Source organism: Schistocerca americana, chromosome 8, assembly GCF_021461395.2.
Source record: "Schistocerca americana isolate TAMUIC-IGC-003095 chromosome 8, iqSchAmer2.1, whole genome shotgun sequence".
NCBI classification, from domain to species: domain Eukaryota; kingdom Metazoa; phylum Arthropoda; class Insecta; order Orthoptera; family Acrididae; genus Schistocerca; species Schistocerca americana.
In genome coordinates, this window is record NC_060126.1 from 337,444,623 (window position 1) to 337,457,486 (window position 12,864).

The following is a 12,864-nucleotide window of genomic DNA, read 5'->3' on the forward strand; positions in this document are numbered from 1 at the left end:
AAAGTCCTTGCAACCTTAGTTTCCGTATTAGCTTCGTGCGTACATTACTATCCACAGGGGTAAATTAATATTTCTATATTATCGCTTTGACGATCATGTTTGCTATATTTTCGTATAGGTAAATGAGAGCCAAAGAGGCAGACTATTGTTGCTAACTAATACTTTGATGTACGTGGTTTGGACTCACATATAAGTTCGTCATTGCTGTCAACTACAGTATCATCAACAATGTCAAGTTACTCTGTCGTCTCTGAGAAATACCAGACTCGATAGCATGGCCATCTGACAGATACACTCGATCCGAATTATTCTATGTACTAATACTGCAAGGCAGAGGATGCTTACTACCAATGTTGAGCAGTAGAGGGCGTTTCGTATCGATGTTACATGGCAGAGAGTGCTTCGTAAAAATGTTGTATGGCAGAGAGTGTAGTTTACCGATATTACGAGGCAGATGGTGTTCCTCTGCAAAGTCGGGTGGCTGAGAGTGTCCGTACCAATTTTGCGTACTTGAGACTTTGTAGAAGCTTTGCGTTTGAGAGAGTGCCTTGTACCTATGTTGTGTGCAGATCGTAATACATCATTGCGAGGCGGAGTTTGCTCCGTGGTGACTCTGCGTGCCTGACATACAAATGATGCGTAGCAAAGGGTACTTCGTGCTGATGTTTCGTGGTAGAGGCTGTTTTGTACTAATGTTTCGTGGAAGAGGGTGCATCCTGCCGATTTTGCGAGGGGTGTTGGGTTGTTTGGGGGGGAGGGGACCAGACAGCGAGGTAATCGGTCTCATCGGATTAGGGAAGGACGGGGAAGGAAGACGGCCGTACCCTGCCAAAGGAACAGACCCGGAATTTGCCTGGAGCGATTTAGGTAAATAACGGAAAACCTAAATCAGGATGGCCGGACACGGGATTCAACCGTAGTCCTCCGGAATGCGAGGCCAGTGTGCTAGCCACTGCGCCACCTCACTCGGTTGCGATACTGCTAGGCAGATGGAGCTTAGTAGGGATGATACGTCGGAAGGGGCAGGGAAAGGTCACACAGGTCGTGTAGCTCGCGATGCACCTGGCGCTGGAGTCGGGCGACCGGCAGTGAAAGGTGACAGGTTAAAAGGAAGGATGAAACCACTTAATCCGACCGGGATTAGCTGCCGTGACCTTCCGGGCTCCAGACATGTGCTCCATCGTTAGAGCACTAGGTTTCTGATCAACATTGATGCTCCTTGGAGTTGTAGCAGTCTTTTATTTTACTGCTTTTCTCGCCAGATACCGCCCCCTCTGTAGCTGACCAGCTCATAATTCCCATCATTGTCATTAGACGTCCCTCCAAACACCAATTACACTCAACAACAAATTCGAAGTGAAAGTGCGTAAATTGCATGATTTTGAGTTAGTTATGTTTATTTCAGTATAAAATGGAATAAAATCATCTCATAAACATATAGCTCTAATTTTTTTTTAAAAAAGTAATCTACATTTTTGTATAAATAACTCACTAACTAAACATGCATTCATGTTCCAAGATATAGAATAACAAAATTTAAGTGAATAATAACTTGAATTATGTAATGTGTTATGCATCGATAAATTTCTGTGCCATTCTGGAAGTTCAAAAGTAAAATATAAAGAAAAATGAAGATAATATGACACGAATGAAAATACTTTGTAAGTCTACTTTGTACCAGAAGTATGTAAAGCACAGAAGAAAATATATAAATTAACTGGTCACAAATGAATATAAAGGATTACAAATGTTAAATGTTTCGTTCAGAGATAAATCCAGAAGATGACCGTTTTCGCTTGGCTTGACGTTTATACACATATTCGGGAACGTCCCTTATGACAGTCCAGGAGTAATTTGCTAAAATAGTAGGACTCCACTTTCCGGCATACCTCTTCTCAAATGTGCCAATACCTTGATGAAATCACTCCCCATGTTTATCACTTATTGCACCACAATCTCTATGGAAGAAGTCAATATGATTATGTAAGAAAAACATTTTCAATGACATGTTGCAACCAAGTTTTTCATAAGATGACAAAATGTTATCTACAATCTCCTTGTAATTTATTGCTCGTTTTTTTTTTTTTATTAGAACTGTCAATGTATGCTCCTCATCACCTTGTATGATTCCATCAAAAGTATGGTCTCCAAAACTCTCTCGGATCTGTGGGCCTAGAAAGATGCCCTCCTTTACTTTGGCATCACTTAAGTAAGGGAATTTTTGTCTTACGTACTTAAACGCGTCACCATCTTTGTTCATTCCGTTAACACAGTTTTTCATGAGACCCAACTTAATGTGCAAGGGAGGGAGTAGAATCTTTTCACGGTCTACTAGAGGTTCAATCTTTATGTTCTTCATACCTTGTTGAAGAGATTTTCTGGTGGGCCATTCATATTTACTGTAATGAGATGCACGAGCTCGGCTATCCCATTCACAGAGAAAGCAGCAATATTTAGTATACCTTAACTTCATACCTAATAGCACTTTCAAGTCACCACAAATCTGCCATTGAGAGTCATTATACTTGACGGCTTCTAGTAAAATTTTCATGTTTTATGACTCTATCATATCCACACTATGCCACACTGGAATGGAAGGAAGCTCATTACCAATATATATAAGCACTGCTTTTAAGCTAAACTTTGACGAATCAGTACAGGGTCTCCATTCACCAGGGCTGTAATTAATTCTGAGAGCCTTCATTAGACTACTTATGTCCACACATACCAAAAGACTATCTTGCATGTCAGAAAAAGGAGTGAATTGTTGCTCCCTTCTGCGGTAGAATGCAACATTTACATTGCTTTCCAGAAAATTACGCTGCTGCAATCTTGATGTTAAAATCTCAGCCTTAGCTTTAGAGAGCTCCAAATCTCTAATGAGATCACTTAACTCATTTTGGGATAAATTTTGTGGATCATCAGTTGATGATGTACTTGGAAGAAACCCTGTGTCTTGTGATGTACATGGTTAATTTCTAATAATCACCACTACACGAATCGGCGAGCTACCAATTGCTGGGAATGCTGTTTCCTTCCGCTGGCTTCCCGCTACACGGAATTGGTCCCAACTTCCCCACGGACATTCTAGGCTAAAGCTACATGCCTTGTACCCTAAGTTTCCGGATACCCTCGTAATATGCTTGCTTCTTCTGGGGTTAGTTGACTTGTTTTTAACAACGATGGCCTCCAACAGCAACCGTACCCTAAGGTGTGTAAATAAAGTGTCTTACTGTACTTGTAGAGTCAATGGCTCGCAAGAAAATATTTAGAAATTATGTATAAAACTAATCAAGGACCACTCTGAAATCAAGAAGTATAGAAGGACCTATTGAGACAATGATGTAAATTTTCCATCGTATTAATCCAGTTATTTTTGTTTACTTAGTAAACTGTACAGTAACAGGTATGTTTCACGTAAACATGTGCGAATTAGCAAAATACCGTGTTAAAGTAGGTGTATTCTGAAAGAAATGCCTTGGGGATTTTAGAATGTTATCACACTTTTCGACGATGCGTGTCTGATTTGTAACCAAGTAAACAATATTCGCGTCGTAAGCAGCTTCGGAAGTTACGTTGGTACGCCAGGATTATAACGCGCAGGAACAGGAGGAAATTGTGAATTTTTTCTTCAAGATAATGCAGTCCCTCTGTGATAAGTACTGACATACGCTTCGCAAACTACAAGAGAAAAGATCGTTGCCATTAACTTACCGATTTGTTTCCGAGCTGCTTGATACGGCACGGCAGGTAGGCATGTGTGCCTAGTTGCGCCGTTATGTTGGTAGGCATGCTCGTGTCGAAGAACGGGCCCGTGTACAGCCCGTGTTGGTGCGCCGGCGCCAGAACTGCCAACAGACAGCGATATGAACATCAGAGTTAAATTCTGATTTATATATTTTTTACGCATCACAAAACCAATGCTTTATAGGCTACATGTATTTACAACAACAATAGTCTCAGATAATAGTTAATTTGGTTTAAAACGTATTTTTCACTCGTGTGAGATATATGTACCAGACGGCACGAGGTGGCATTTGTCTTGCGGGTTATACGAAAAACGTGGATGATACAAAACCACTTTATTATCCTGTGACGTAGCAAGTAAATTCTGCTGATACATTGTGTGGATTATTTTTGTAGCCGTTATGCTCAGCACCGCTATTGTACATTTGATTTCAGAGGGGTGTAATTGCAATGTAGTGTACCGAATAATATATTTTGATTAGTAATTTCATTTTTATCAATGTTTGGCTCTGAGCACTATGGTACTTAACATCTGAGGTCATCAGTCCCCTAGAACTTAGAGCTACTTAAACCTAACTAACCTAAGGACAGCACACAACACCCAGTCATCACGAGGCCGAGAAAATCCCTGACCCCGCCGGGAATCGAACCCGGGAACCCGGGCGTGGGAAGCGAGAACGCTACCGCGCGACCACGAGCTGCGGACTTTTATCAACGGGTCTGAGGACTGTTCACTTGGAAACGATACAGAACACTTCAAAAATAAGTAAATGTAGAAGGACAATAAAATCTGCTTCATAACAAGTGATTGCTAATTTTCTTCCAAGACTTTCAGTTTTTATTAATACATTGTATTGATGTACTGATGTAGTTCTTTGTACTTTTCTACGTACCATGAGAAGAGTGTCTCAGTCGTGTGCAAACCCCACAAGTGTCCGACAGTATGGAATGTGTTCCCTAAAAATAATTCTCTGTATTTAGCCAACCAACCCGTATAGTTCGTACGTTTCACATAACACACATTTTATCTATTGTTACGGTCCATCGAAAGCTCTCTTACTGCAGGGTTTAATCTTTCCCACAGAGGAAGGCCGTTAAATTTGCTACATATTAATTCAAAGCAACCGTACTGAGAAGTGCTCTGCTTAAAATATCGGTATAAAAGCGTACTTCTCGAAACATCTACCTGTCGTAATAACTGAGAAGCAAGTTCTTACAACCGTCGTCATTTAACCATATTACCAGCGGTCTAAATGTAAGCTCTACTAGCATGCAGCGCTTACACAGTGCGAATCGTTTTACTGATGGACGTCACAAAACATCAGTATCAAATGTTATGACGACGATCATCTACTGCGGTGATTACACTCGAAGCTAATTGACAGTTTGATTTTATGTGGACCAAACATTATTTTTCGCGGTCGACTGCACCTTCATTCCAGATAATGGCCTTTCACCATTAATCGGTCCACCAGTTTAGGTAACTGAGTATCACTCAGATTCCGTTCTTAGTAATTTCGATATTCAATTAAACTCAACTGATGTTTGGCAGAGCAGTGGATGACACAGTATAAGTAGATAGATTAAAAACATAAATTGTAACTTCTGTACGAAATTAAATGTCCAAATTAATTAAAGAACTGTTGTAATAGAACGCTGTGATGCTGGTTAGATATTATAGTAGTGCGAGTGTGGAATAAAATAATGCGCAGCTAACATTTACGGCTGTTCCTCAGTAAGATCGGTGTATTAATAATTTTACATCTCTTTGAACGTTACACTTACGAAGAAATTAAGGTGCTTATTTATTGATTAAAGCCAACGAAAAAAGTGAGAAATAATTCACGTACAACCATAGAACAAACAACATTCACTCGCATCTTCTATCAAATTTCTCAAGGAAAAAAAATCCAAGGGAATCCAATATGTAAGAATTTCTGTTAACTACCGATGTTATGAAAGGATTTCCTGATTGCAATTATTTTAAACGATAAATCACGATACAGAATACGCTGTACAAAACAAGGAGTAGAGCAAGGAATTTTTTCAAGTAAGATATTAACAGAATTTTAAATTACACTGGTTGATATGTATATTAATATTGAAAGACGTATGTATTCATTACCAGGGATGGCGAGGCATGACAGAATCTCTGACCAGAGAGTTATTTAACGTTGCTAGTCTGCGCTTGACCGCGCGAGACGACAGTTGTGTGTAGCGAGTCGGCAGGAACAGTTGCGTGTAGCGAGTCGGCAGGAATAGTAGTAGTCAGTCGGCAGTAGTAGTAGCGAGTGGACGGTTGTACTGAGCAGAAGTCGGCAAGTGTAACCTCCCAGCAAAAATATTTTAAATGATAAACAAGAAAATGGAGATGGAGCCAAGTGTAACCTCCCTGCAAAAATTAAGAAAAATAATTGATCATAAACCCCACAACAATATTAATTAGATAATGAACTATGAACTGAATGTAATATCTGAATAGAAATAATTATATCTGGCGAATTTTATAAGGACAGCAGCGCTGACCTTCGGCCCTGTGAAATAATTAAACCTGATAAATTTTATAAGGACAGCAGCGCTGACCTTCGCCCCTGTATTCTGAATAAAAAAGCAAAAATTCTTATCTCAATAAAAACTGCATCTATATCTGCTCTTATCTATCGACACAGCTTCGTGCAATGCTGGCGTATATTTAATTTTGATTCTCGGAGGAAATGCATAGGAAATAATCTTTAAATTGAAATGAATGTTTTTCTTTAAAAGAGTTACTTTATAAAAATAAATTATTATTGGGGCATTTTTTGAACAAATTAATTACAATTAACATACATTACTAGATGTGCGCAATGCTGCTTCATTACCTTCTACAACATTACATATCGTCCCGAATCGTGACCAGAGTCGCGAGAAGAGCACGCCGCCGACGCATGCCGACTTCTGCTCAGTACAACCGTCCACTCGCTACTACTACTGCCGACTGACTACTACTACTATTCCTGCCGACTCGCTACACGCAACTGTTCCTGCCGACTCGCTACACACAACTGCCGTCTCGCGCGGTCAAGCGCAGACTAGCAACGATAAATAACTCTCTGGTCAGAGATTCTGTCATGCCTCGCCATCGCTGGTAATGAATACATACGTCTTTCAATATAGCACATTTTAACTAAATGGCACCTTGCACATTAAAATGAAACACCACTACTAACTTGCATCTGTTGGCAAAACGCGGTTGCATCTCCTTTGGCTGTATAACAACCTAAAGAGGTAGTCACCATTATTCCGCGCGTCTGAGACCACATGGTACCAACTGGCGATTTATAACTGGTACCACTGACACTGTAATTATCGCCAAATAATGAGGTGATAGCATGGAACTAATCACAGCTTACGTCTGTCTATAAAATGCTGACAGAGACTTCAGTTCCGTTTTCCTGCAGTATGGAAACTCTACTGAATACAAAAAGGCAAGGAATGACCAGCTTTCACTTACGACTAACGTGGCATAGAGTTTCAACTTTTGTATACTGTCATTCCACAGAAATCGTCTGGAGGTCAGGATATCAGCACACCCTGAGGTGAAAATGGGTCTCTCAGTTGGAACACAACTCGGAAAAAGTTCAAAGTTAAATGTTATACTCCTAGTTCTCCACAGAATATTGTACAGTCAGAAAATTTCACTGCAGCGTACACTTTCTGCAGTGTGAGATATCTGTCGGTTTCTCTTTATGTGCTAAATACAAACTTGTGTTCTTTTTCCTCCACAGAAACTATATAAGTCTTTTGTGTTATCGAGGTTAGCAGTAGACAGGTAATCGACGACATATATAGGCTATTTATTGAAACTTGTTTCAGTGTCGTTATTTTCCCAAGGATGGCGTGTTCCAGTGGAGAAAAAACATTGCTTGGAAACATTCGAAAATTTGTTTACTTGGAAAATTTTTCCTAAGAACTTTATCTCCTACATTTTCCGAATTTTTGTGGCCCCCTTCTTGGAACACTATTCCGGTATTGTGACAGGAAGCAAATGTGTTTTTGTTTTTAACACTAATAATAAAGGTTACCATCTAACCCACAAGCTCCGCTCCGTATTTGGTTTCACCCAGATTTCAATTTGGATTATGAATGTGATATGATACTGCTTTTTTCTGTACGTCATATTAAATAATTTAGAAACGATGCTGTAGAATAATATGTTCAGCTACAAAGAGAGTTCTCATTTTACAAGATTGAGGTATCCCAGGGTATCAACTGTGTTTTTAGTTACGATACCTCGCAAAGAATTACTATTTTAGTCAAAAATGGTTCAAATGGCTCTGAGCACTATGGGACTTAACTGCTGTGGTCATCAGTCCCCTAGAACTTAGAACTACTTAAACCTAACTAACCTAAGGATATCACACACATCCATGCCCGAGGCAGGATTCGAACCTGCGACCGTAGCGGTCACGCGGTTCCAGACTGGAGCGCCTAGAATCGCACGGCCACTCCAGCCGGCGACTATTTTAGCCACTGTAACCTATAATTATGGTTTTCTCTTACATATTCACAGACGTTCCACTTGTATAGGCTTTTGATGCGTTGTTTTGTACCTACAATTCCTTTAGTGCAAGTTTGAAGCCTTCGTGGCCACTGCCAGAGGTGGTAAAATCTTCTGGGTTCCAGAAATACGACGCGGCCCAATGACCCTGAAAGGTTTTACCACAGTTTCCTATCAGTTTCCTATTTAGGTTTGTTATCTTTACCTGCTCTTATTTCTTCCTCAAGTCTGTATGCTAATTATACAGAGTGCGCATCTGTTCTCTTAATAAAATATAATGACTTCTCGCGTCGGCAGGATTAATGCCAGATGATAATGTATACTGCTAAAGTACCAAACACGTAAAACAGTGCATTCTGCTCACTTTTTAAACATGTAGCTTCTGGAGCCTATAAAAATATTTTATTGTTTTGTTTTGCTCACTACGCTTGGCAATAAATTTCAGTAGGTTAGAATATTACAGGAGCTTAAATGTTCAAACGTACCGGTATGTATCCCTGCCATACGAGAGCCTGTTTCCGCCTAATAAGACTGAGAAATCGGGTGTACGGCGTGAGAGATAAGGAAATCTGATAGGGCTGAGTGGCTGGTGTGTTGGTTTCCAAATTAATATCGATGTGAGCTGCTGAAGAACAGTGATTAACTTAGAGTGAACCATACGGTGCGCTTTTATTTGTGGATGAACTAAGACAGTTTTAGCGTGTGCTATGGATGCAAACTGGTGGCTCACTGGTGAAACACTGGGTTTCCACGTTACCAGGTTTCAACATTTTGAGGACTGTGCTTTGACGTAAACAAGCCTTGAACTGTGTCGTAACAGTCACTGAACTAATAATGCTTCGAGGGTACCATGCAGTAGGACATTGCATAGAGGAGTGTACTCCGTTAGTACGTCAAAGTCAATGTATCGCATAACGTGCAGATTCTGGAACTTCAGGCTCGCGACATTAAGCTCACGTTTGCAGCAGCGGCATTCAGGTGCCACAACAATGCCTGCTACACATGTACGAACTTTCAACGTAGAATCGCCAAATACCAACTTAGCCCCTCGCCGTCGCTAAACCCTGCAAAGGGGTTGTCAAAGCGGAGATTTTTTACAAAAACAATACTGACGACTATTCATTTTCTCAACTGAAAAATTAATGCAGTATCTGATTTTTGTTTAAAATGTAATGTTCTGTCATTCGTAATGTCGTAATTTGTCGATTTATGACAAAAGTGTCGCTATAGTTGTACCACAGACAAATGTAGAATTTGATCGACATGAGATACAGAAAAATACGTGCCTAAAACACAAGAATCTTGGTATTAATACTACAAAATTGCGAATTCGTGTTTCCCACAAGAAATCAAGAGAGTGTTATCTCTATCCGCTGATATTTGTATTCGTTGGTTTTCTGCTTTCAATATGTTGCTGAGATTGCCCTCGAATTACTGCAGTAATTCAGAACCGGTTCTGCTCTCATTAAAGGTAAAGCACAGCCTTTGTAAAATATCGGTTTGTGCCGTTCCCGCCGGCCGGTGTGGCCGTGCGCCTCTATGCCCTTCAGTCTGGAACTACGTCATTGCTACGGTCGCATGCTCGAATCCTGCCTATGGCATGGATGTACGTGACGCCCTTAGGTTAGTTAGGTTTAACAAGTTCTAAGTTACAGGAGACTGACGACCTCAGATATTAAGTCCCATAGTGCTCAGAGCCATTTTGATTTTTGTGCCGTTCCCTTTTTCACGCAGCTGTCATAAAGAGAACTTGAAGAAAACTCTATTTATTACGTTCGTAGAACATATGACTGTAAAATACTTTAAGTGCTTGCTGCTTCGTTTTTAAGACGTCGTACTTTCTTCCTATGTTACTTTTTCAGTTCATCCTCTAGACATTTGTATGCTATTATTTATTATACACAACTTCGAGATTTGGCGTAGAAAACAGAAGATATCAGTTCTTGTAGGAGAACGTAACTGGGAAAGAATTTATTTCTGAAAATCTGGAAAGATTAATGGGCTTCCCTAATTTGATTCGCAGCGAAATAACATCCCTTAAGGAAACAACTCGGAGATTTTTTAATGTAATTAATACGTTTTATAATCAGTTGATTTTTTTTTCTTTTTTCTCGAACTTTTACGGAACTCCTACAGTCTTCTGTATACGTACATAGGTCTCGTAAATAAGGTGGTATTTACTTAATTCGTTCACTTTTCTAACTCAGTTATAAACATCAAAGAAATTTATGAAAGGCTTTAATGCCCGTTTCAGCATTGAATCCTGGGAGAAAGTTGTGCTAAACTTGACTGGAACTTCATCTCCCGCTTCGGATGGAACTTTCACAGGCTTTCAGCAACGTTTCTTTCATCTGAGTCGTAGATCAGCGCACACGCGGCTCCGGGAAACGCCCTGGGCGCAGGTCCAGTAAATTGTGTTGCTCTTTTCTTTCACGGATTAATGTTGTTTCGCAGGCGGACCTCTTCTAATTGCTGTGTCGAGTTTCCATTGTTGCAAGAACGCCGTTATTTATTGTGACATTAATTTTTCAACGCTGTAGTTCATTGTAGACATTTATTCCTCACTTGTTAATGGAATCAGGTTGAAAGTGAATGGCATTTGTTTGTCTTCTAGAGTGAAAGAATGACAATACACTACTTGCCATCACTTATACGAGTATTTTGAACTGCTTAGAAAAGAGAAATAGGGATAGAGAACACAGTAAAAAAACTTGTATCTTGTTCGAAAATTATGTCTTGACTTCAATGCTAAAAATGAATGTTGCTGATAGGTAAGTAAATTGATTTGTGAGTTCCTTTATTATAGTTTCTTCATTATGATTTTTAATGTGTACTAAATGAGAAACGATTGAGTTCTACCTAGTTATGGTATATCATAACTGATGCCATGTCTTCGGAACAATGATCGTTTTAGTATAGTATATAAACACCGGCTGGATCAAAATATCTTTTTGTTTACCGAAGACCAGTTGACTGTCGTGTGTTTTTTCTATTATTGACATTAATACGCAGTTCAGAGTAGACACTAACACGCGAATTTGCTATTGACAACCATGTACGCAGGAACCCGCTTCCATTAACACATACTCACTTACTGGTGATGGACTCTTACGCATCTGACTTGAATGCTGGTGGTGGAGGAAACATTCATTTCGGCTGACTGGTCGTCAAGGTGTGGCGGACTCTTCTCGTGACCAGACTTTGCGTGAAGTTCTGAGTTCATTTTTTAAATTCCCACCTGTCCGATGGGTGACGTTAAACTCCGTTTCCCTGTTTTTCTAGATGAGTAGGCTGTGTGCTGGCACAATGTTTCTTCCCCCATCATCTCCCGAAACAAACAAGACACATAACACTACACACGCTCAGCCCAGTCACACATACCGGAGAGATGTATTTAAGACACAACAGTGACAATTCGTTAAGCAGAAGTGCTACACTGAACAACCCGTTCGTGGTGTTCCAGTCTGCAATGCCATTTGGATTCCTTTTACACAAGATTCTCTTACTTCATGATTCAAAATTTATCTGTTAGAGGACACTTACAGCTCACCTGTCATCGCTAATATATTTTCTTTTTTAATTACAGGAACTTATCAGTGGGTATATCAGATTGATAAACTCCTGGAAATGGAAAAAAGAACACATTGACACCGGTGTGTCAGACCCACCATATTTGCTCCGGACACTGCGAGAGGGCTGTACAAGCAATGATCACACGCACGGCACAGCGGACACACCGGGAACCGTGGTGTTGGCCGTCGAATGGCGCTAGCTGCGCAGCATTTGTGCACCGCCGCCGTCAGTGTCAGCCAGTTAGCCGTGGCATACGGAGCTCCATCGCAGTCTTTAACACTGGTAGCATGCCGCGACAGCGTGGACGTGAACCGTATGTGCAGTTGACGGACTTTGAGCGAGGGCGTATAGTGGGCATGCGGGAGGCCGGGTGGACGTACCGCCGAATTGCTCAACACGTGGGGCGTGAGGTCTCCACAGTACATCGATGTTGTCGCCAGTGGGCGGCGGAAGGTGCACGTGCCCGTCGACCTGGGACCGGACCGCAGCGACGCACGGATGCACGCCAAGACCGTAGGATCCTACGCAGTGCCGTAGGGGACCGCACCGCCACTTCCCAGCAAATTAGGGACACTGTTGCTCCTGGGGTATCGGCGAGGACCATTCGCAACCGTCTCCATGAAGCTGGGCTACGGTCCCGCACACCGTTAGGCCGTCTTCCGCTCACGCCCCAACATCGTGCAGCCCGCCTCCAGTGGTGTCGCGACAGCCGTGAATGGAGGGACGAATGGAGACGTGTCGTCTTCAGCGATGAGAGTCGCTTCTGCCTTGGTGCCAATGATGGTCGTATGCGTGTTTGGCGCCGTGCAGGTGAGCGCCACAATCAGGACTGCATACGACCGAGGCACACAGGGCCAACACCCGGCATCATGGTGTGAGGAGCGATCTCCTACACTGGCCGTACACCACTGGTGATCGTCGAGGGGACACTGAATAGTGCACGGTACATCCAAACCATCATCGAACTCATCGTTCTACCATTCCTAGACCGGCAAGGGAACTTG

The 12,864-nt window shown here is 41.4% G+C and overlaps 1 protein-coding gene across 1 annotated transcript in view; it reads right to left on the minus strand.

Moving 5' to 3' along the window:
* The window catches only part of LOC124545064 (junctional adhesion molecule B-like), a 706,501-nt gene that overhangs the window by 276,064 nt on the left and 417,573 nt on the right, over window positions 1–12,864 (minus strand). The window contains exon 3 of the mRNA XM_047123862.1: window positions 3,715–3,848. Within this exon, the coding sequence (XP_046979818.1) occupies window positions 3,715–3,848 (134 nt within the window). The remainder of the gene's footprint in view (window positions 1–3,714; window positions 3,849–12,864) is intronic.